Source organism: Musa acuminata, chromosome BXJ3-7, assembly GCF_036884655.1.
Source record: "Musa acuminata AAA Group cultivar baxijiao chromosome BXJ3-7, Cavendish_Baxijiao_AAA, whole genome shotgun sequence".
In the NCBI taxonomy this organism is placed as follows: Eukaryota; Viridiplantae; Streptophyta; class Magnoliopsida; order Zingiberales; family Musaceae; genus Musa; species Musa acuminata.
This window is the reverse complement of record NC_088355.1, coordinates 1,004,242-1,028,547: the sequence shown is the minus strand read 5'-3', so window position 1 is coordinate 1,028,547 and position 24,306 is coordinate 1,004,242. Positions and strand designations below refer to the sequence as shown.

The 24,306-nt window shown below is 39.4% G+C and overlaps 3 protein-coding genes across 3 annotated transcripts; all 3 read right to left on the bottom strand.

Annotated features, from left to right (window-relative positions):
• Window positions 1-2,543: 2,543 nt before the first annotated feature.
• LOC103990942 (cullin-4) lies at window positions 2,544-15,100 on the bottom strand. The gene is made up of 17 exons (XM_009410250.3): window positions 14,534-15,100; window positions 11,250-11,365; window positions 10,813-11,159; window positions 7,802-7,982; window positions 7,577-7,699; window positions 7,184-7,471; window positions 5,928-6,053; window positions 5,705-5,806; window positions 5,573-5,626; window positions 5,186-5,292; window positions 5,009-5,069; window positions 4,789-4,920; window positions 4,561-4,698; window positions 4,409-4,489; window positions 4,256-4,336; window positions 3,014-3,094; window positions 2,544-2,935 (listed from the first exon to the last, which is right to left on the bottom strand). Exons 1-17 carry the CDS (start codon window positions 14,940-14,942, stop codon window positions 2,822-2,824), a joined length of 2,541 nt encoding a protein of 846 aa, XP_009408525.2. The 5' UTR covers window positions 14,943-15,100; the 3' UTR covers window positions 2,544-2,821.
• A 4,112-nt stretch (window positions 15,101-19,212) lies between these two features.
• On the bottom strand, window positions 19,213-19,739 carry LOC103990943 (outer envelope membrane protein 7). Its single transcript, XM_009410252.3, has one exon. The coding sequence runs from the start codon at window positions 19,610-19,612 to the stop codon at window positions 19,376-19,378; it is 237 nt and encodes a 78-aa protein (XP_009408527.2). The 5' UTR covers window positions 19,613-19,739; the 3' UTR covers window positions 19,213-19,375.
• A 1,708-nt stretch (window positions 19,740-21,447) lies between these two features.
• On the bottom strand, window positions 21,448-23,979 carry LOC103990944 (9-cis-epoxycarotenoid dioxygenase, chloroplastic-like). Its single transcript, XM_009410253.3, has one exon. The coding sequence runs from the start codon at window positions 23,924-23,926 to the stop codon at window positions 22,115-22,117; it is 1,812 nt and encodes a 603-aa protein (XP_009408528.2). The 5' UTR covers window positions 23,927-23,979; the 3' UTR covers window positions 21,448-22,114.
• Window positions 23,980-24,306: the final 327 nt, after the last annotated feature.

The window sequence follows — 24,306 nt, the reverse complement described above, 5'->3', positions numbered from 1 at the left end:
ACACTAAAATTATGGCAGTAAAATGTATAAAATAAATGAGTCTGGATGCATATACAGCAACCAAATTAATTATTTATAATTAGAAATTTGTAAGATGACATTTAAAAGCTACAACCTACTACTATATAGTAAGTACATTATGGATTCTCTTGAAGTTCTCATTAATATCTCCCTTAGGATGATTGAAGAAAAAGTGGAAGGTGGGGCCATTGGATGGATCACTTCCATCTTTTGGAATGAGAGCAAACAAAAAGGGTGTGTGTGACTTTTGATCCCTATCTGATTCAGGGGGACATTCAACTTGCACTCTTCCAATGGATATTTTTGCTCTTGCTGTTGTTGGCTTGTTGAGCAATGGAGTGAGGTAGATTTCTCCTTGAATGATCAATAAATGTGAGGCCGGAAGCCAATCTGGTCATATAAATCTTATATGAAGGGCTATGCAGTTGAGTGCAGATGGCACAGTTCTTTACAGCATAAAAACTTGGGCATATCTTTGTCATTTACTACCAGTTGAAATTAATTTATATTTATATTCATTAAGAACTCATTATGATGTTAAAAATTAATTTATGGCTACTCTTAATATTTTATATTATATATAACTCAAATAAATAAATGCTAATCATGTTTAGAAGCGGATACATAGAGATTATTGTGATACAAGATATAAAGATTTAAGTTTTTTGCACTAACTAATAACTAAATGTTTCCTATGCATGCTTGTGCTGCTCATCCAATTGATGTACAAAAGCTGCTTACTATATAACAGTGAGAAGTTCCCAACAATGGTGGAGGGATATTATTACACCATGTTTGTTCTTTGGGAAGCATTCACAATGAAATCTGAGCCTGTCTTCATGCCAAGATCAGCTAAAACTAGTCTTGGTATCCCTCACCAAGAACAACTGGCTCTTTCTTTGAGGCTTTGTCCACCTACCGACTAATCTTTGTTGGCCAAAGAGGAGGACTTTGGGGAATAAGTAATGGCCGATGGATCACTCCAACGCCACTAGTTTGGTACTACATCATCATCTAGTCAAAGGATGAAAGCTGAAACAACTGGTAGAGGAATCAAATTGGACTCGAAGGAACCACTTGGCAAGTGCCAAATTAATATGTTTCCACTTCTATCAAGAACATGTTCTGAATTCAGACTTGGATCTAGTTTAACAAAAAATATATTATGATGATGTAAGCGGGATAAATGTCTCTTGTGTGCACCTCATTCGGCACGCGATTCGATCGATCGGCCGGTTTATTCTACTTAATGAGTTGGCAGGTTCATGATCTGGAGATGTTTTGATATGCTTCCATGAAGTAAATGTCAATGAGTTCCAAGCTGTTTGGAGTACTTAAGCCTGTCCTGTCTTCTTTTGGCCAACTTAGTTTTGTGTTGGCTGCAAGAAGAAAGAAAAGAAAGTGATGTCTGCCAAGCAACTCTTGATGGAGCAAAGGCAATTGCTGGGAATGAAATGTTAGAAGAAAAGTTTCAGCATTTGGAAACTAAACTTTGTTGTGGAAATATGGGAATGAGGGTGGAGGTTTTAAAGAAGAAGAAGAGTGTTTGATTTAGTTTATTCATAGTGTTTTTTTTTTCTTTCTTTCTTTCATGTAAATTTTGTCTTGTGATTTATTTAGTATTTTATCATTAATCTGATTGATATGTATGGTTAAATTATTTATGATATATTTAATGTTAAATTATATTTTATTTGATTCATAAAAAAAAAATTATGGTATTTATTTATCACTTTCATATATTCAAGATTTTATCCAACGAACAAACGCTATATGTCTCGAGGTTACATGTGATATGTCGGCTTCCCTTCAAGTCACCAACGAGAGGGTGATACTTACAGTTCTCGAGGACTTGGGAGTCATCGACTGCCAACAGATGGAGATTAATGGCGGCCTGAAACGTAGCTCGAGGCCATGGCTGCTGCTCTTGCTCTTGCTCTTGCCGACCACCACATGGACAAGCAATTCGCCATCTTCATCAACAGCTAGCCTTGTGGAAGATGGATGGATTGATCACATATGCCGATACCGTGAATCATTCTCCTTTCGCTTTGAGGTCGAAGAAAACGAAAGGCTGCAAAGTCGACGAGCAATTCAGCATCTCCATCGACAGCCTTTCGGAAGATTCGAGTACTGATCATGCGATGCAGGTAGCGGTCGACTTCGTTGCCGCGGTTGCACGCTGAGCTCCTTCTTCTGCGACCTCAAAGTGCCGTGGCATCGATCATTTCTCTTCAGGAAAGAAGAGAAGAAATTGCTGATCCTCTTCGGCAATCGCAATCGGGAGTAGAAGAAATCAATTATAATGAGCCTCATGTGCATGATCATGATAACATGATACCTTCAAAAAATAAATTGTTCCCAAGGGTTCATTTTGGCAGTCTCACTTCCGCAAACAAAGAGATTATTTTGGACTTTTGACTCCGATAACCTAAATCACAAAGGATATATTCATGCATCAGATAGAAGCCCAGGAAAAAAAGACACGTTTGACTGATCCTGTTGATACTAAGGATTCCATCTGCAATATACAACTGTATATTCTCCCCAAATATAGGCTGCAAAACTGTAAATGGATCACCTCATTATTCTGGAGTGATTAATCCCAAAGAAGAAATGGAACATGATAATTTCTAGTAAGTTATCACAGCTGATCGAAAAAAATGAAAAGAAAAGAAAAGAAAATATGACGGTTTTCTGTACAAAGTTGGTATTTGGGATATGGTAAAAGAAGCCTCTCCCGAACATGTTTCTAAAGGAAAAGTTCCCTAACCGTAGACACAACCGGCCAAATGATGGATCATGCCAGATAGTTGTAAATCTGGGGATTGTTCTTGTCCCTGTCCAAGTACTCCCTGTCGATCAGGCTCTCTATCCTTTTCTTCAGGTCCACAGGTTTTATTGGAAATTTAAGCTACAAGAGACGACATGCAGAAGAATTAGATAATTTAACAGGCAAAGATACATGAATGCAGGATGGTCTGTCAGTCACCTGCTGAAATAGTTCAGTTATCAAAAGTGTGTGGCTTAGCACTTTCCTCGTCTTCATAATACGCACAATAGCCGCATCAACCTGCGATGAAAACGGGAGGCCATCAAGGAATATTGCTACTTGGAAGACCTTCTTGATCTAGGTCTCTTGGGACCTACCACCTACTATAGATAACTAAGAAAGTATAGGCATTCAGGTGATAGATCAAACAAAGAAATGCTGACTGGCAAAATTATCGGCAACTTAAAAAGATATGGATTATCACAAACATCATCCAAGTTGATGATAACAAAAGATTTTTCACTAGATTGGTGCCCAAATTCCATCTGCCATGTGATCTCGCAACCTGTAAACATGACTATAACCTCCCACCGACTCTAATCTCTATTCCCTAACTTCCTCCAATTGCAACTCTACCCTCATTGACCGTGCAATTTTAGATTAATATCCTTTACCATGTGAATGTTTGCTTGCCAGCTATCTTGCCAACCAAATTTCAGACATGAAACCAAGTAACATTACAATATCCAAAATCTTGACACATTGAGGATCAGTCATGGTCTTATAGACTCCACCAATGGTCAGGACAAATTTGTTGAGTCCCCATATATTCTGAACATGGCATTGTTTCACTTTGTCAACAACACTTGTAGGCCAGCTTGGCCAGCAATCTAGGTTCAGTCAGTGAACGGACTAACATTTTAACATGTGAACCTCATCTACTTGATCCATATTAGTTCACTGGTGGTTTAATTGAAGATTCAGTTAATGCTCAAAGGAGCATTAACTTGGATATAGCTTGTAAAATAACACATCTATGCAAATAGAACAAGTGGTGGGTAACACTATTGTAGCTACCACTGCCAGATACAGTTGGAAAAGGGGCATTCTCCTAAACATGTACTCCTGGCAACACTATTTTACCCCTTCAATATTCATCTCTTTCGACCCCAGTATTGTTTCAAGGCATTCATCTTCAATTTCACTACTCCCATACTCCAAATCTGATAATCTTTCAAGCATGAATGCAAATTGCTAAAGTAAAGTGCCCTTATAATTTTTTTTCCTCCATTACTATGCATTTTTTAATCATAAGGCCAACTTTAGATCTTGTATGAAACCAATTGCAAATACTACCAGCTATTACATAAGAATTATTCATTTGATTCAGGAGCTAAAATCTTCACTCATTTGTTTGGTTAAGAACAGTGAGATGGTTGGCAATCTGCATATAGAACAGACCTGATACTGACGATCCTGGAATACTCTTTCAGTGGTGCTTGTGTTCTCCTCCACTGTCTCCTTCATCTGGATTGCATTGACCTGTAAAAAGCACATCTCAGCTCTACTGCTGGTAACCAAAATTTATTTTGATTTCCCAAAGGCAAAGTTTACCTTTATACGATACAGAGGAGCTGTGAATTCTTCATTGAATACAAAAGAATCCTCATCTTCTATCTCTCTTCCTTTTGGGGTCTGCAGAGCAAAGAGCATTTAAAAATAAATAGATGTACCAATAAGAAGGAACATTTGCCACAAGGATTTACCTTCTGTAAAACTCGAACTTTGCCGCATGCAAGTGACTGTAAAGTCCTCCTCAGCTCTCTATCATCAATGCCAGTAGAGTCCTTAATATCTTGCAAACTAAGCCTTTGAGTGTCATTGAAAAGCATTAAAACAACAGCCTGAAGACATGAAAAACCCCAAAAGAAATTCAGGTGCAGGTTAACTTCGATCAGCACTGGAATTTATCGATAAATCAGTGAGAGACCCACCTGGAATAACGATACTGATAATTCTTTTTTACCTCTCGGAAATTCTGCTTTTAGAACACAGTGACCTAATGAACTTTGCCACATCAAACGCCTCCCATGGTACTTACTCAAATAGAACTCTTTAAATATATCCTATTATGATTTAAACAAAAAGAACAATATTACAAGCAACAGGATGCAGGTAAACATAATTTTATTGTACTAATTGTCATGATCAAACCTGATAAACATTCAGCTCATGCGGAAGCCGGACATCCATAGGTGGATATGTTGGCCAATACCTATACGCACCAGGAGAGGGGAAGTTAATGTTAAAAGGCACAATCTAGTCTAACCCAAAGCACAGACTCAAAACCTAAATGATTAAACTGAGACAAAAGAAACAGGCAACACCCACCCGGTTGTCAGGACATGAACACTCATTTCGATACCAGTTGGAAGTTTTGTCCTGGCTTGGGACGATTGTTTAAAAGAGTCATTAATTTCTTTGGATAACTCGATATCCTGAGCAAAATCAGCATGAAACAATTACTTGAAACCAAAGAAGAAAGTGATGGATAATTTGTCATACTAAATCAAGAAACTCAAATGCTTAAAAAACTAATCTGTCATCAAGTACTTGCACTTCTTTAACAGGAAAATTTATTAAATTTAATTGCAATAACCATGTACAAATGAAAAATATGCTATGTACCAATTTTCTTCCAAGAATAACAGAATTTAGGGTTTGTATCTTCAAAAAAAATTGGAATCACTAAACAATTATATATATGTGATTACATACCTTAAACATCCCTTCGAGTTTATTTGTAAATTGACTACCACACTCGGTTTTCAGCTGAAAAGGCAAGAAAAATTTTAGATGTAAAATTTTAGATGAAATATAGCAGCAAGCTTTGGCAATATTTATTATTACCTTTGTGATCATTGACTTCTCAGCATCTATTGATGCACTCTTCCCCAACAACAGCCTCTTTGCAAGATCTTTCTTGTAAAATGCCTCAAAAACATCTTTCCCCTGAATCAATATAAAAGAGAAGAATGCTTATAATAGAACTTCTATAAATATTCTCTAACATGTATCCTTAAGCAGAGAACCAAAGAAGAAGAGCATTTACTGGTAGATATGCATAGCTTACTTGTATAAATCTGAATAATACCAAAACTTTGTCAAGCATGCTCTCCAACTCTTCTTCAGATGTACCCTTGTTGCCAGCACGAAGCTTCTCGTCCACAAACTTGGCAATCAATTCGGCTGGTCTATTCTGTTTTTTGACAATGGAAAGGAAAATTCTATATTAAAAAATCAAGCAGTCTGTTTCTCTCCAACAACATATCCCCCAGATCGAAATCTTATGAAGAAAAAAGGTTTAAAATAAGAACAGTTCATGGAAGAAAGTTTTCTTTTTTCTGGGAACTTGTAATAGCATAAGTCCACCTAAAAAAGCGTCTGAAACTCATTGAAATTTTACTAAATAAACTCCCAACCCAAGAAATACTTAAATTTCGGAATCTTATCAAGCCAAAAGATTTAAAATAAGAAAATTTCATGGAATACAATTTTCCTTTTCAGGGAAGTCGCACTAGCACAAGTCCACCAAAAAAAAGCATCCAAAACTCATTGAAATTTTACTAAATAAATCCCAACCCAAGAAATACTCAAATTTCAAAATCTTGTCAAGTCAAAAGGTTTAAAATAAGAAAAGTTCATGGAATACAATTTTCTTTTTCAGGGAACTCATAATAGCACAAGTCCACCAAAAAAAGCATCTGAAACTCATTGAAATTTAACTAAATAAACTCCCAACCAAAAACTATTTAAATTAGAAAAAAAGTACTTAAATGAGGACTTATAAGCACCAATAGGACTCCAAAAAACTCACAAAAACAGGTACTAAAAAAGTTTGACCAAAGTTTACTTACCTTGGACTTGTAATCCACACAAAATGCATTCTATACAATCACCTTATCTTGGAAAACTTGGTGTTTGTCTTTTGAATTGTGCTATACAATCACCTTTTCTTGATACTTTCAAAATCCCAAATTTGAAATGGTAAAAAAGAGTCCAGTAGACCAAGGACACCAAAAGAAAAAGAAACTTGCGCATCCAGAACCCTTACCAGTCTGGGCTGAGACCCGGACTGATCCGGTATCTGAAACTAAAACCCTTGTCTTTAACAGTATCTTCTTCCACAATAATGGAAGTGATCAACCAATAAAACAAAAGACAAATTAATATATTTTACTTATGCACCAATACTGATGGTCTTCAAGATTGACCAAGGTATTTGGGGATTCGAGAATATGCAAATACAATAGTTTCAGTAATAAATTTTCATGCCTATAAAGATAAAGCACCTAAATGCTGCAATCAACCTAGAAATTATAGCATTACCTGACGAAGATTAATGAGATGCTCAAACGAATCCTTTATGGTATTTGAAAAAGCTTCATTTTTGAAGAAACTTTCTTCCAATATCTTGTCAAGAGATGCTTTAAACTCTAGGAGAAATGAAACCAGATCTTTGTCTTTCTCTTCATCCATGATAATTACTTGCCCAGTACCACGAATATATGAGCTAAGAGCTTGCCTTATTAGCTCGAGAGCATTAACCCTTTGAAAAAGGGTATACATTCTTTGAAGGTCATCAACACGATTGGCTTCCATGAGCATTGTGAATCCCTGGTCAATGAGATCAGAACAGTACACTAAGTACTGATTAGTGATTATGAGATTAGTAAACTAGATGTTGCAACATAATTAAGCAGGATGTATGAACAAAGTCACCTTGTCAAGAATTGCAGATGTATGGCGCTCAAGAAGTTGCTTTTCTGCAGTTGCTACAAGTGGCTTCCTTGTATTCACATCCAAATATAGAAAGCATCTTTCATTCTCCTCGTGTAACCTTGACTGCAAGTTTAAACCAAAGAAAATATGAAAATATAGAAAGAAATCAGAAACACAAACAAAATAGAACAAATCGTAGTGGAATGCAGGGGAAAAGGATCTCACCTCCACATGTTTCAAATAATCTGGAACATCTGACTGCTGCATATATTTAACACCTTCAGCAGCATAAAACTCAGAAGTGCATTCAAGAAAGAGTTTCTCAAAGCTCTCCATGTAAATTCCAAGTGCAGTAAACATCTTTAAAAGATGGCTTAGGACAGTCTTATCAATAGCTTCACCTTGTCTGGTCAGCAAATAAACAGTTCAATTAAAAAAATTCCATAAAGATCCACATATTTAAGTAGGATGGTACACTATCATCATGAATTATGCTTTATTTGATATACCTGGGGCTTCCACATAGTAAATTCATTGTTTTGTGTTTCAATCCATGCAAGGATGATACTAGCACAAGGTTTGCAGCATATCAGAGCACACCGACACACCCTATGCAATTGTTTTGGCATATGCTGGCCAGCACACACCACAATAGCAAGCACAAAAAAAAAATATTTTTTGTTTCAAGAAAGAAGTATTATATAGTCATGTTACATGCATGATATCTGCATTCGTGCTATTGTGTAAAAGTTCACAATTTGAAATAGAAAAAGACAGCTAACAAGAAATTAATATGATACTCTAGTCTACAAGATACAATATCCTAGTCTAACTTATGTGATTTACTTTTAAAAAAACAATATAGCATCGAGACAATGCCAGAAAAACATAAAGGGATAACTATATCTCATGTTAGACAACATAAACGGACAACTAAGACGACGTATTCTTATGCTTAATGCCCTTGTAATGGACATTGGCATGATACCTTTGTTCAGGAAAACACATTCATCTACATCAATTGTCATGTCTACCAGCACTTCCCAATGTCCAAACAACTGCCTTTAACAATGATAAAAGAAGCAATTTTCAATTTTGTGCAAATAACTAGTTAGCTAAATATGAGCCACCAGTTGTGCATCATTAACTACTGTATATTTATAGGACAAAAGAGTATTGAAATCTATCAGAAAATATGACACAAGATTTAAGAGTTCTATAATTAAAATGTGTGGTAAATGGAATCTCTGCCTGCACTTAGATTGTGATGAATTATAAATCTGAGGGTAGAAAACTAACTAGAAAGGGTGCAAATTAATCTAACAACCAAAGATTTAAATTTAGCATGCTGAATACTGACAAAATTGAAAACCGAAAGAAAAAGAATAGTAACTGTAGCAGCAGCTCTGGTAGGGTTTTGAATGTGCTATGATGCAAGCTATGGCTAGTATGAAAGGAAAGGTACAAATTAAAAAGAATTCAAGATTATGTACAAGGGAACAAATGTCTACAAAAGTTTTTCCAATAATCACCTTTTTCATCTCTCATAAAAGAAGGAAAAAAAGCAGGGATTTTAAAGAGGTACTTAATTCCTCATTCTACATCACAAATAACGAGTAATCAAAATGTGACCACTCTATGAACAAAACACTAAAAAGAATAACAAGGAACTCATTTAAATTGGAAATAGGAGAAAAAAATATAGCTAGCAAATTTAGTTTGTTCTCAATTTCGATCAGTATAGGTCGTAGTCTAAATTACTAAAGTATTATCAGTTAGTCTTCATCATTCTTCTTAGTGTGGTTTTGGAGTCATATTCATCTGGAAACCATATGGGTGAACTTATTTTTATTTCAAATGGGGCTAGGAAGTTCTAAGTTATTAGGATTTGATTAGGGTATATGTACACGTCTGTAGGATTATGTAGGGCAACAATTTTCTAATTTAAACTACTCCTCAACTTCTCATAGGCTTCATAATTATACGTTAACCAATGTACCTTCAATGCCCGATTTATTCTCTAATCTCTATATACCACTTCCACAGTATAATTTGAATGAACTTGCAGGGTCTTCATTGCTATATGTCAATCATTGGATCATGAGTTCAAGAGACGAATTGGCTAATCGCTTTAAAGGGACATGAACTAACTGATCTCTGAAATCTCAGCGACCCAGTTTGCAACCAATTATGGCCAATCCAAGGGTAATTTCATCTCATCCAAATCCAATTGAAGATCCCAGACAGATTCCAGCTGATGCGAGGTGACTCAAATGCATTAAGTCCAAATAGAGAGATACTGTCAGTCCGGACGGAATTCCACCGATCCAGATAGATAATATGGATCCTAGACCATTTTAGCCAATTCCAATTTGACAATTTGCTTCGATATGATCTTATTAATATGGTCCAAGCCGGATACCTGAGTTTTTGAACCTTGTTTTAAACAGAGGGTGATCAGAGATTGAATGTGAATCTCCTTTCTTCAATGGCCCTACCTCTAAATCCTCTTTCTGTTATCTCATATGCTATTGTTCTTCTGCATACATCAAAATAATGAAAATTCATTCAATGGTTGCTTATCTCCTATTTCAACCAAAATCAAGACACAAATGTATTAAGATTGATTTATATCCTTCTGGTGTAAACTCCAGATGGTAAGGTTATGTCAAAAATCTTACATGTGCAGGCCTCAGCTATCATTTCTATGTTCCAGGACAATGTCTTTTCTTAAAGCTTAAGTCATCTCCTGAGAATCTCGGAACTAACGCATGAAAAAATCAGGCATTTTATGCCATATACCATGTTTACTCTACTACTGAAGCTAGTATTTTCAAACTTAGTTAATATTTTTCAAATGTTATTCCGAAAACAGTTAAATGTATCACAGATGATTTAAGGCATTAAACAACCTCTGTTCAAACACTCGAGTCCAAATGCAACAGAAAGATACCAACATAGAAATCAACAAGAGCCATTTTCCATTTATAGCTTTAACCCGATATTCTCAGTTGCTGGTTCTCAGTCTTAAGGATGATAAATTGTTGATGCTACACATGGTAAAAGCTAACAGGTAAACTCAAGAAATCAGAACACGAGAAACCAGACACAAAGATGTAAATGAATCAAATAAAAAAAGAATCATAGTGGGTTTCAAACACATCGAAGTAAACAAATGAATATTCTAAAGATAAGAATCTATCATAGTGATTTAAAATACAAAACATAAAACACACCTCTCCTTTTCAATTAGTCTCAGAAGTCCTGTGACAACTTTGTGCTCTACTTCTGAAGATAAAGCAAGATGCTTTCGGAAAAGCTGCAATCCCATGTCCCACAGCGAGCGAACATTTGGAGTTTGCTTAACATATGTTCTATCAAGAACCAAAGCTATACCACGTATTGTTAACATCTGGTCACAAAAATCCTGCCAGCATTTCTCTACCAATGACAAAAATACCACCAAATCAGGGCTCTGGCCAACTAATGATGACAATGCCCTAGATATATGTATTTCACATTCTCTCTGTACACGCTGGTAAAGATTCCCTCCCATCTTGTGCAGGCAAAGATCATCGACAGCCTGTAGGCCAAAAAAATAGTACTCTCATAATCCATCAAATTAATCACAACTGGAGGCACCAAGGCTTAGAAATTGATTAGCAAAAAACACCTGATAGAGCTTTTCAGAGTCACAGGGATCTCGTCGCTTCAAAAATATAGCATTAATAGCAGACTTCAATGTTGCCCATGTATCCTCCTCAAAGTTTGCAGGAACTGAAGGTTTACCTAAGGAAGGAACAGGAGAACAAGTAACATGTAACTGCTTTATTTTAAGAACTAACTTTCTTAATTTTTTCTATGAAGAAAATTCTAAGCCTGTGCTAGAAAAGCAAGATAAAACTTGAAAGTTGATAGTTTATGTAAAAGAATAAGTCCTCGATATTCTTTTTATCTATAACTTTCTTTGTAAAGTTTGCTTCCTCTGTTACCATCATTGATATAATTGACAGGAAACATCACATGGACAATTGATAAGACAAAAGCCAATTTCTTAGTATATATATCAGTCACAAATGAAAGGTGATGGCCAGTGAACTACACATAAACTCCGGTATTTATGTTTCTTGCAGGACATCAATACTAGGATTCATCGCATCGACAATTGATAAGACAAAAGCCGATTTCTTAGTAAATACATCAATTGCTAGTGAAGTACATGTAAATTCTGGAATTTATGTTTCTTGCAGGACATTAGTACTAGGTACATGTATTATATGTGTATATATATCTATGTTTGTTACATGTAGCCATGTACGTACATTTGAAAATTTTCGAATGTCTAAACTTCACCAGCCATTTTACGTGACTTTCAGTCTTAAGAGAAAAAAAATGCTTTCTCTTATGACTAAATTCAATACCATGTTTCTACATATATAAATAAATATAGCACAATTATGTAAATACCTAGGCAGCATGCCTTACTCCAACATTTTAGGTGCGCTGCGTCGTTCTTTTCTACATATGTTCTTGACATGATATCTTTTCTTTAATAACTTAATTTTGCACTGAAGTAATGCATAATAATCTTTCATATAAAAAAATGATAATTGCACAATAAAATAAAGGCTAACAATAGTTTACACATATAGACATTTACATTGGATCCACAAACCAATTCACAAATATATTATGACATGACCTCAAAAGCCACCGAGCAACTATCTCTAGTTTCTCTAAAAGAATCATACTTTTTGTGCTTATCTTTGGAGCAGATTATTGAGGTAGGTTACATGCCCATATTTCACATATTAAGATTTGATCTAAGTGTTCTTAAAAATACCCCCTTTCTGTGCAAATGTACCAAAAAACTGATAAAAGCAATTTTTTAAGGAAAAAAAAAAAGCAAACACATGATGTTACATATCATATATATGTGGGCCTTCTCCAGCTTAAGCTTTAAATGAATTAGTAGCGTTCAAAAATTACATGGTAGTGAAGCAAGTAGTGTTTGAATCCTGGCTCCTTTTTCTCTCACCCCATTCCTTTAAGCTGCACCCAGTGTCTTACCTCATATGCGTCTTTCTGCAGAGACCGTTCAACTTTGGCTTGCACCATGGTCTTATGCTTAGAACAATGCGCCAAGCACACCAATCTTTCAACAAGCATCATGTGGGTGAGGTAGAGTCATTATAGACCATATCTATTGTTGGGACCCTTCCTACTTGCTTGGTATTTAGATGAGTTAGCAGCCACTAAAAAGTTTAAAACAATAAGTACCATAATTTCACACTTGATCATATTTTAACTATGCAGAGATAGAGTTTGGTCTAATGCACCAAAACTAAAATATTCATACATGATGGTTATCTATAATCTGATAGAGAAAATAATGGTCAGAAGCAAGCACTTGTGCATTGGAATACTTAGGCAACATGCCTTGCTCCAACAGTTTCTTTTCCACACATGTTTAAAATGATGGCCTAAAGAATGATTATTGATGATATGGAAAAAGGATAAAATAATAGATATTAAAAAAAATGAAATGTTTATCATATGTAATATGTAATATATATGGTGCAGGAACAGGCAGTTGCCTATGCAATGCTTATTGCTAACATGGAAAAAAAGATAAAAAAGTAAAATAATAGATTAAAAAAATCAAATAAATAAAATGCAGAAAGATCATATTGAACCATAGGGAACCAGTCAGGACTCGGGATTCATTTCCTAAATTTCAAATTTCATTATGCAGTTTAGCAAAATTATACTTCCATACTGAGCTTCTTCAGAGTATACTAGAACCACCAAATGGTGCTCTATCAGTATGGCAAGTTACAGCAGTTGGACTTCCCATAAAAGCCCATTCAAAAGAAAAAGTTTATCAATATATATTTTTCCTTTCAATTGCATTATCAATTGGGATAGTAATGAAAATAGGATAATCACATGCAATAGCATCATTGATCATAGTGTACAAACAGTGACAAGCTACAATAAGGAAAAACTTATTCTCTAGATCTTGAGATTCACAATGGTTGGGTTTGCATTTTCTTTTATTTGGAACTACATTGCCGAAATAAACCTGCTCCCAAAACTTGAGAGACATGTCCTGAAAAGTCCAGTATGAGGATCTGCAACATTTGTGTTAAGATATCACACCAGATTTAACTGTGAATCATCATAGAGAACGGGTAATCTGATTCAAGTTAATTAAATCAACTTATGCACTTGAAGTAACCATAATGGTTGACCTCCTTCGACCAGTACAATAAGTTCTCTGAATAACCTAAACACTAAGCAAACCATTTTCAACTCCTTTGATTTATTTAAACCAAATTTACATGTTCAGGGAAAACCATTTACATCTGACAATACACATTAGGGCAATAAGCCTGTGCCATAAAAATTTCTCCTAAAATCAACTAATTGAAAATAAATCTAACAGCATCAAGCAAAAGTCCAATCAATTAATCAATTTTATTATTGATATAATGACTTATATCTGGAAGAATGGAACCACTGTTCCTTTGATGAGAAGGATGTAACACTGTTAATAATCCAACCCTAAGGTGGAAAAAGTTTTGACCACTTTTCATGACGTGGGTGGAGTACAGTGAATCAATTTCATTGAATAATATTCTCATTTGCTAAAGAAAGACAGAAGGAAAGGGATGATGAAGATGGCAGTATGATTCTTGATAAACATTGGAAATGAGTCATGCAATCCTCTAAGTGCCGACACAATGATAAATCAGTGATGACACCAAGACTTTCGGTATCATGATTCCATGACAAATTGGTCTTTAGCAATAAATGAAAGCATTGAAGGAAACTCAGGAATCAACCAAAGACTAACCACGATGATATGACCACGAGGGCTACAACCAAGAAATTTGCATATCGTGCCCAACCCAGACAGCAATTTAACAGAGGAAAATTGCAAAACGGAGGTACCTTTAACAAATTTGATGACGAGTTGCTTCTTGGCTGACGGCTGCGGCGGTGTGGCCTTCTTCCTGGACAGGTTGGCAGCAACCCCCGTCATGGCGACGGGGACGGACGCCCCAGGTTTCAGCTCCTCCTGGTCCACGAGCATCGCGTCTTCCTCCTTCCCAGGTCGAGCAGCCACGGCCGCCGCCGCCGCGGTGTCGAAGTGGTGGTGGAGGCCGTTCTTCTCCTTTTCCAAGGAGCAAGCGGCCGCCGGCAGGGGCTTCGCCTTCTTCATGGAGGAGGATGAATCGGGGGAGAGAAGGGTGGATCCTCCGGATGCGCCGCTGCTGTTGCTGTTGGTGGTGGTGGTCCCACCGTCGCCGCCGCCGCCGCCGCTTCTGCTGCAGGAAAAGGGCCGCTTGTGTTGAGTCATCAATCGATATCAATCGGAGAAGTGCATGGCGGAGGCGAAGGGAATTGGGGGGAGATCGGGCGGCTATTGAGAAGCGGCAATGGGAGGAGAGGGAGCGGAGAACGCAGGGCACAGAAGGGGGGGGGGGAGAGCGAGCGAGAGGCAAGTAGGCGAGATGGATTCGATCTCGGTTTTATTGGAGTCAATTTAGGGGAAAGCGTCGAAGATTTGAGCCGGCCCGGGTTCACGGCACGGTCCGGTCCAATGGATTCGGATCGTCTCCATCTCCTTCCAGTCGAGCCGTCCATTAGCGCGGGTTCCACCAATCGTTGCGGGGCCTGGACGATACCGGCCATTGATTCATGTCCCGGCTCGAGGATATCTGGAAACGGGATGGGTCCAAGGATGGTGATTGGGTTTAGATGACTCAAGACATGATTTTTCTGCAGGTAATTTATTGATGTTAAGACATGGTCGGCGTGCAGGAATTGTCAGGATGAGAAAACGATGCTTATTGCCTTGTAATTACTCTCTATTGGATTATGCTGGATATAAAGACTTTTGTGTTAGTAACTAACAAAAAGTCATAATTAACGAGCAAAACGACATATATTCTTTTAATATATTAAAAATAAATATATTATTATAGTTAATATTATAATAAAATATAACAATGATGATAATTCAAGTTTTAAATGAATATAATGAATAGAAAAGTATTCATATCGCAATTTGGACTAAAAATATATTTTAAAAAATAGTTGAATTTTCATTCAAATAGAGTGAAATTCGAAATCACATATTCCGCGCCGCTGCCATCACCGCATCCAAGGCAGCGCCAAAGCGAGCGAGGAGGAGGCGAACGAGATGGCGACGATCGGCACGCGCCGCGATGGTTGCTCCGCTTGCAGAGCCGCATGCACCATCCGCGACCCTCACGGCGGCTTCCGTCCCTTCCCTGCTCAATCCCTCCCCCCAGCCGGTCGGTGATTTCCCCTTTCTCATCCCCTTCCACCCGCCATTTTCTGTTATTCAACGAGGGTCAGACTAGTTTATTTTCTTGATCCAGGGTTTCGATTCCAGCATATCGTCGCCCTAAAAGAGGCTTGGCTCGGATATCCAATCTCGGTTTCTGCAGCGATAATGGCGATGTGTCACTGAAGGGCGATACCTCATTATAAACCAGTTTAGGTGGCTGATGAAGACCCCTCTCCGTATTACCTCCCCAGTTGCACAAGGAGATTGTTGGCTCTCTCCCTGACTTCACTGGGGATCAGAGCAATCGCACACTGGTTGCTGCTCTCGTTGCTGTAGGCCTTCGAGGTCACTGTGCCTATGTCGGATTCCTTCTCCAACTTGAACTTGGTGAGTTGAATGGTTACATCGTTTTTTTTCTGTAGTAATTTTTTTAGAGTTTCAAAAATTTTCAAAAAAACATATTATATAATTGCTTAGATCCTCGATAGCATTAATATGTTGCAAGTAATTCTAATTGGAGGGCTCCTTTCATAACATTATAAAATGGATGTGTTTTTAGAGTTGCTCTCATGTAATTGCTTAGATCATAGATAGCACTAATATGTTGCAAGTAATTCTAATTAGAGGGCTCCTTTCATAACATCATACCTAACATTATATAATGGATGCGTTCGTAGAGTTGAGTGGTTGTACCACATGTATTTTTTTTTCTGTAGTAATTATCTTAGAGTTATTATGTTTGCTTCATGTCATATTATGTAAGGTATGTGCTTTTAGAGTTACTCTCATATAATTGCTTAGATCACAGATGGCATTAATATTTTGCAAGTAATTCTAGCTGGAGTGCTCCTTTCATAACATCATATCTAAAAGTACTGCAGCATAATCCTGCCATAAGAGATCTACCGGAGGCTTAGAGTAGCATCAAGAATGTTTTAGGAATAGTTGACAGTGAAGATGTTTCACCTATGAAACTCCTTGATCTTTTAAAGATAAATCTTCATGCTAGTGGATGATATTATTTTTCCTTTCTTCATTGGTCTTTCAGAAGAGTTCAGAAGAACCACACCTTAGATCAAGTCTACTCCACTAAACATACATGCTTTGCATACTTGCTTTGGACAACTGAACTTTTGAAGATGTTACTGAAATTGATAATGTTGATTTTTTTTCACTTTAAATTTTCTCCAACAATATAAGTGTATGGCCCTTAAAAATAAATTCACATCAAATGGTGGTCAGGGCTAGAATTTAATGGGTAGAGAAAGGGGATGAAAATGCTTAATATGGTCAGAGTGAGGAAAAGATTAAACACGATTAGGATCCTAAAATTGGACAATGGAAACATATTCATGATCAAAAAAATTTTAGTATTTTACTTTTCCAACTGGATTTTGATATATCATTGTGCCAGCAATTGCCGTACAATATTGATTAGTCTATTTGCCTTATTGTTTTTCAAATAATAAAAGATGAGATTGTTTGACTGAAGAGTTCTCCTGATGAATGTACAATGGAATTTTATCTTCACTTCCGGGAAACTCATAGGTAGTCGATTTCCAGAAGTATGTCATTCTGCCTAAGGGCTGGAAGAAAACTATTCTTATCTTTATCGTTAACAAACATAATCCTGCTAAAATCCCTTATTTTCGACCCATAACCTTATGTAATGGGGGTTTTTTTGTCTTTCTAATGCAATGTTATATATAAGTTACTGACTAAAGCCTTCTGCTTGTGCGGTCTAAACCATCTCTTCATTTCTTCTTTAAGCTAGCTGTCATGAAACATTGAAAATAAATAGGTCATGCAATTTTCCTGGCTACATGTTTTTCTATTAAAATAGAGTGCTTCACTCAGTCATATCTTCACTTTTGGAATGGAATTTGAACTTCACTTTTGCCCAACTCTTAGGAATGTCTTTCTCAGAGTTGGAACAAAACCAATTTTATCTTATCCTCCAGATAATCCTTATCCATCTAATCTACCCATAAGCATGTCATATACAAGCTACTGACCAAAGTTCTTTCCTTGTGTGACTTGAACCATCTCTTCATTTTGGGACGGAATTTTGAGATGTTTTTCTATTAAAATAGAGTACTGCACTTGGCCTTATCTTCACTTTTGAGATGAAATTCTATTTTCAGTTTTGGTAAACTCTTAGCCTGTCTTTGTCGTACGATTTTCATAATTTCCATGAAAATGTCTTTCTGAGATTTGGAAGAAACCACTCTTATCTTACTGATCATAGATCTCCAGTTTTTCTTTAAACTAGCTGTCATGAAACATTGAAAATAAATAGGTTATGCATTTTTCCTAAACTAGAGATGGATACATGTGTTTTTCTATCAGATTACAGGACTGCACTCGGTCTTTCATGCAACGAGAACAGATGGAAGTGTTTGCATTTTCCTTCGTATGAAGTTTGTTGTTTTATATGTTCATAAGATTGATGCATCTACCAATTTTTTTGGAGCCTTTTCCTAACAACTGATCTTAAAAGGTCCAAATGTATGATTAGAGGTTCCATCTAATGATATTTCATTACCGATAAGCTCCATCCAAGTTCGTTTCTGGTTGACTTAAATCAATCTTCTATTGTAAGTTCTCTTATTAACTCCTAATTATTGATCAACTTAGATTGACCAATAATTACTCTCCATTTTGACCAATTAACTCCTCGTCGTTTAGGGTTTATGGATTGCTTCTTGTTCCATGCTAATGCTCTTCTTAACATTAGGTGCTTTGTGCTTCTCAAGAACTCCAGTAATATGTCTTCCTCAGTGGACTTTCTCTGCCGAGTTCGAGTAAGCTGCTGCAGCTTGACCGTTCTAAATCCTAACAGGATCTGAAACACAGGGAACTTGGATCTTGGAGAGGATGACATGGGTCGAGAACTCAGCGCACAAACCCTTGGAAGGTTGAAGATGTTGATGAGTGCCGACCGCGGTGTGCTTTGTTCTGCTCCAGGTACAAATCTATCCAAATAATTGCTCACCATACATGCTGGGCCTTAACCACTGGAATTTCTCCTTAGAGATGAAACCCATGGATTGATAGGGATATAGAAATCCTTGGCACTCCAATGGGAACCCTGGTGATGCCAAATGGATTTCAAGGAAAAAGAATCTCGTCTTTAACATAGTTTTCTAAAGTAGAAAGAAGATTTCGAAGAGATGCACCCACACAATAAAAACACAATCTTGGATTCTTGCTTGTGCGCCAGCAACACCGTGTTTCTTAATACAAACTCATAGGAAATAGTGACAGATAAAATTCAGAATAGAGAACAAGTAAGGATAAAAGAAGAAGAAGATAGATCAACACCCAGCTATTATAATTCATTAGGCAGAACGCCTGTCAATCCTCGAGAAGAAAGAAAAGGGGCAACAAACATGTAGAACAGATGGGTACAAAGACGGTCATCCAAAGATCGATCGGCAACGTTACCCGGTCAAGAAGGAGAGGCGAGGCGCGGATCACTTGATACTCGAGGCGGGCGTGGCGGAAGGGGCGGGGCCGAGGAGGGGTTCTTCGGTGGCGGCGGTGGGGCGGTTCTGGGACACGAGGGAGGAGTCCGGATCGTAGTTGGGGTCGAGGGCGCGGTCGATGGCTTCGCGGCCCTGCTCGAGGCAGGGCTTGCAGGCGATCTCGATGGTGATCCACCCCAGGATCACCACCACCATGGCCACCACCGCGCTCGTTATTGCTCCCATCTCAACCCTCTGCTGCTTTCCCTTGCGAACTGGGAATATGAGAAAGGAAGCTATTGGGTCGGATCGAAAACAGCTAGGTCATGATCCTGTCATATGTTTGATGGATCCCATTCTTATGGCAACCGGGAATATTCATCCAAGGAAGACGCAACTAGGTACCCTCGTCCACGATCGATGATTTCGGTTTTTATTTCGACAGTTAATTAAATTAGAATTATTTATTTTAATTTTAAAAAATTAGGAATCATAATTGAATTGTCTAGATTCAGATCCGATTCGATTTGAAATCGTCAGATTAATTCAATTTTGATTCAAGATTAATTCGGTTTGATTCTAATTCGAATCGAACCTTGGTTCGACAAGTCTTAAATCATAATCGGAGAGAATCCTCGAACCTGGACCTTAATGAAAAGTGCAACATTGACATGTGTGCTATTTAATTTTTTTTAATAGTTGTTTCGCATCTTATGTCCCTACCTAATAATTTTTTTATTTTTAAAAATAAAAAATTAGAAATTATAATGACATAATCATTTTACGATATTAGCGAGAAGGTTTCATCTTAATCATTTACGTGATTTTTGAAAATTAAAAATTATATTGACATGATTATTATCACGACTTGTGTTTGACATAAGTCACTAGTCATTTAAACTGAAGTTGATAGTAATACATTCAATAAATTTTTATAAGTTAATTTTAATTTTATTCATTTGTGATATGAGGTTAATCTCAATCTTATTTATTTTTGATGTGAAATTAATTAGGATGTTATAATCTTACCTAGTAAGATTATGTACGTGATTTTTTTCCTCAAAAGATATAAGATTTGAGTGAGAGTAGATAATTATAAGGTAGACATATTGATAAAATTCATATGATTTTATAATTATTTTGCTGATCATCCAACATTTCAAGCTTTAATTCACTTTTTTATTTTTTTTTTCCCTCTTTCAATGATGAAAGATGTAAGACTTGGATGCAAAATCTATATTCCTAAGCATTTTGTGTGATGTTTGTCTAACGGCTTCTTCTTCTTTAAATTTTAAAAATGGATATTTAAAAAAAAATGACAAGAAAAGTGGAGCAAAGTAATAAAAGCATTCGTATTCTTTATATTTTTAAGGATTTAAAAAAAATGAAGAACAAATATTGTTAAAATTCACTTGCATTGCTTCACTTACTTATCATGTCACTGCTTTTTTTTCTTTAATTTCTATTTTTTAAAAATAGAATCAATCCAATTCATTGCGTGTAGCTTCCTGCATACGAGATGTAAGTGACTTTGAAAGCTCTTAGAAAGAAATGCAACATGAAGGCTACATAAGTGATCCCAGGATAACATCCATCAAGAATCTGATCTATCGTGATCAACGTGTGACCCAAAGAGTTACATGTCCCCTATGTCTTCAATTTATAATCACATTTCAAATCTCCATCATATCACTTTAAGGATTTGATCGGATGGCTGTTGCACAAATATTTTAAACCAAACATGAGAAGCTCATGGCGTATTCTGATATCATCTTCAACATTGGGTTAGCACAGATCCCAAAAGCCTAAATTATTAGGCAATGTTGATCGAAACCTATGAACTACCATACAACAAAAGAGGAATCCTGGTGATTAGAACTTCTCTGTCGATTTGAAGAAGCAATATCTTCGGGCAGCTTCGGTTTGTGATCATGGATTTGAAGTTAGACGAGGAGATTGGTTCCGAGGAATGTTCCTTTTTACGTAATTTACAGTGATGAATGCGACACATTTCCATCTCTGCGAGGAGGAATCCCCTACTATATGGGGAGGTCACCAACCATGCGTCGGTGGCACTTCATTGTCGGCTGGGAAAATGGTTTCTCCACAGTGTTATATATGGCAGGTTGTGCCCATAAGGGCCACCATCAGATAGAGAGAGAGAGAGAGAGAGAGAGAGAGCTCCATGCCATCCTCACTGCAGGCCTCGCCGTTGTTGCCATGGAGGCAACAGTTGTTTTCTGTTCTCTTCCTCGGAGTCCTTTTCCATTCGCGAAGGTAAGAGAAAGGAAATGGATTGCGTGCAGGAACGGTAGACACTCATGCATACATCCAGTACAGCATCCAAAACAGAGGAAACATATCAACGTATGAATCCCTCACACGGTGGACAAGGGCATGTTGGTGTGGGGAATTATGGTAGCAGGTCGAGTGGTGTATGTTTGCTGTTGTCTGCGAAGGAGAAAAGGTAAAGGAGACAAGTCAATGACAGAAGAAACCAGCTGAGCTTGACAGAAGAAACCAGCTGAGCTTGACACTATACCGACAGTCTCAGAAGCTCCGAGCTTCTCTCTTCCCTCTCTCTCTCTCTCTCTCTCTCTCTCTCTTTCATGTCTTATCTACCACTAACTGAGAGTACATCAAATATGTATGTGAAGAAGCAACAGCAGGGGAGGGAGGAGATATCTCCCACCAACCGTGGGCGGGGATGAAGAAGAAGAAGAAGGAGAAGAAGAAGAAGTGCGCTTGCTAGGCCTGTGACTCCAAGTCGCTTGAGGTGATGAAGGTGCCATGGAAGCCGTAGGGAACACGCGACGGCAGCTTCACCGTGGCCTCCAGCCGCATGTTGGCCGCGTTCACTATCAGCAGCTCCGACTCCAACGTCTCCTCGTCATGCATGAAGGTAAGCACGTAGCCGTCGTCCTCGCTGCATGCGTCGGAGTCGTTGCTCGGCACGAAGTAGGGCTCGCCGCCGTACCGCCCGTCGCCGAAGATGAACTGCTTTGTCTCTCCCGTGAACAGGTCGATCTTGGTGAAGCCGGACACCTTCGGCCATGGCTCGGCGACGGCCAGATAGGCATACCGTGTCTTCCTCCCCAGCATGTTCCGGTTCGCCGTTCCGGCTTCGAGGTTGACTTGGTCGGCCGGGGACAAAATCGGGCGCCGTCTGGACTCCCCGGTGTGGAGATCGAGCCGGATCTCGGAGAGGACGCTCCTGAGGTTCTCCTCGCGTTCGTTGAACACGGAGTCCGGCGGCGTCATGCAGGAGCCTATCACCACCACCTCGCCGGTCGCCGGCTCCTCCCACGCGTTCCACAGGTGGAAGCAGAAGCAGTCGGGCACGTCGACCCACCTCATCTCGGATGCGTCGGCAGCGTACTTGGGCAGCACGCCGAAGCGGGCGGTCTTGGCCGTGTCGTAGACGACGGGGGAGCCACCCCGGACCATCTCCTGCAGCTTGAACACCACCTGTTGGTCCGGCACCACCACGTAGTTCTCGGTGATGGCGAAGTCGTGCGTCATGGTGGGCTGCTCCAGGGGGATCTCCACGTCGGCGGACTTCTCTCCGTCGGGGGAGAAGTAGAAGTACTTGAGGTAAGGCCTGTGGATGACGTCGTAGCTGAGCGCGAAGAGCTCTCGCGAGACCGGGTCGAGCTTCGGGTGCGCAATCATGGATGACCCAAGCTGGCCGCCGAAGTCGTACCGTTCGACCGTCTCGAGATCGCCGGAGGGAGTGATGCGGACGTGGTAGGGGACGTCGTCCTCGGACATGGCGAGGAGGCGGTCGTTGAAGTACACGAGGCCGGCGTTGGCGACGCCCATCCCGCGGCTTCCGTCGACGAGGCCGAACAGGCTCCGCGCGTAGAACAGCAGCAGGCGCGCCACGCCCGAGTGGCCGTGGAGCTCGCCTATCGCCTTGGGGAAGACGGGCTTCCCGATGGCGCGCTCCTGCCGGAGCCGCTCCGTTTCAGTGTACCGGCAGGAATAAGCGGCGGCGCCGTTGCAGAGGCGGACGGCGTGCACCATGCCGTCGCCGTCGAAGAAGTGGTGCCCGGCCACCGGTTCAAACAGGGGATTCGCTCCGTTGCGAACGTACACCCCATCGATTGACACCGGGATGCGGCCTTCGACAGGGAGGCCATGACAAGGCGGCCGCTCGTCGACGGGGGCAAAATTTCCGGCGATCTGGACGGCGGGGTCAGCAGTCTTCGGCAAAGGGTGACCACGCTCAAGCACGTTCGACACGAACGCCTGCTCGACTGTGTCCAGCGCCGCGGCGGCAACCCACTGGAGCAAGTTCCACGAGGTCCTCGCTGCGCCGTCGTCCCCGCCGCTTTGCGCGGGCCGACGGGACTTGCTCGCGACGGAAGTCGCGGCCTCTTTGTGAAAAGGTATCGGGAAGTATGCCGGGGTAGCGTTGGTGGCCAAATTAAGCAGCGAGTTGGAGGAGGCAGAGCAGTGCACTCTCGTGGTGGTCGCAGAAGCCTGCTTCCTCGTAAGCTTCACGGGATTAGGCGGCAATTGCAGAGTAGAAGTCATGGCGGTGGTGGCAGAAGCCATATATCCTTCTCTGCTACTGCTGTCGAAGCTTGGAGATGAAGAGAGCGAGAGAGAGAGAGAGGGGGGGGGGGGGGGGGGGCGAATGTGACGAAGTGTTTGATCCGAGACCTGCGTGTTTGTGTTGGGGTGGGGGGGGAGAGAGGGATGAGGGGCTATATATGGTAAGCGAGACAGGGAGGAGGCAGACTCCGCGCCTGGAGGGAGCCCACGTGGTCGATGGTCGCATGAGGACACCACGTGGTGACATTGAATTCGTCGGCTCATGGAGCCCGTCGGAAGAGAAGGGAGATCATATGCTGTGTCTCCAAACTCCACAAGCGACAGTGTCCGTTTTGTAGGAGGCAAAAATACTCGTGTCTATATCACTTCATGAATTCTTA

Bases quoted from the DNA above. Each gene is read 5' to 3' on its own strand.
- LOC103990942 (XM_009410250.3), bottom strand. From the start codon at position 14,942: ATGACTCAACACAAGCGGCCCTTTTCCTGCAGCAGAAGCGGCGGCGGC. The intron at 3,095-4,255 runs GTCTGTTCTATA...TTTTCATCGCAG, and splicing joins TCCAGGATCGTCAGTATCAG to GTTGATGCGGCTATTGTGCG. The intron at 2,936-3,013 runs GTGACTGACAGA...CGTCTCTTGTAG, and splicing joins TAACTGAACTATTTCAGCAG to CTTAAATTTCCAATAAAACC.
- LOC103990943 (XM_009410252.3), bottom strand. From the start codon at position 19,612: ATGGGAGCAATAACGAGCGCGGTGGTGGCCATGGTGGTGGTGATCCTG.
- LOC103990944 (XM_009410253.3), bottom strand. From the start codon at position 23,926: ATGGCTTCTGCCACCACCGCCATGACTTCTACTCTGCAATTGCCGCCT.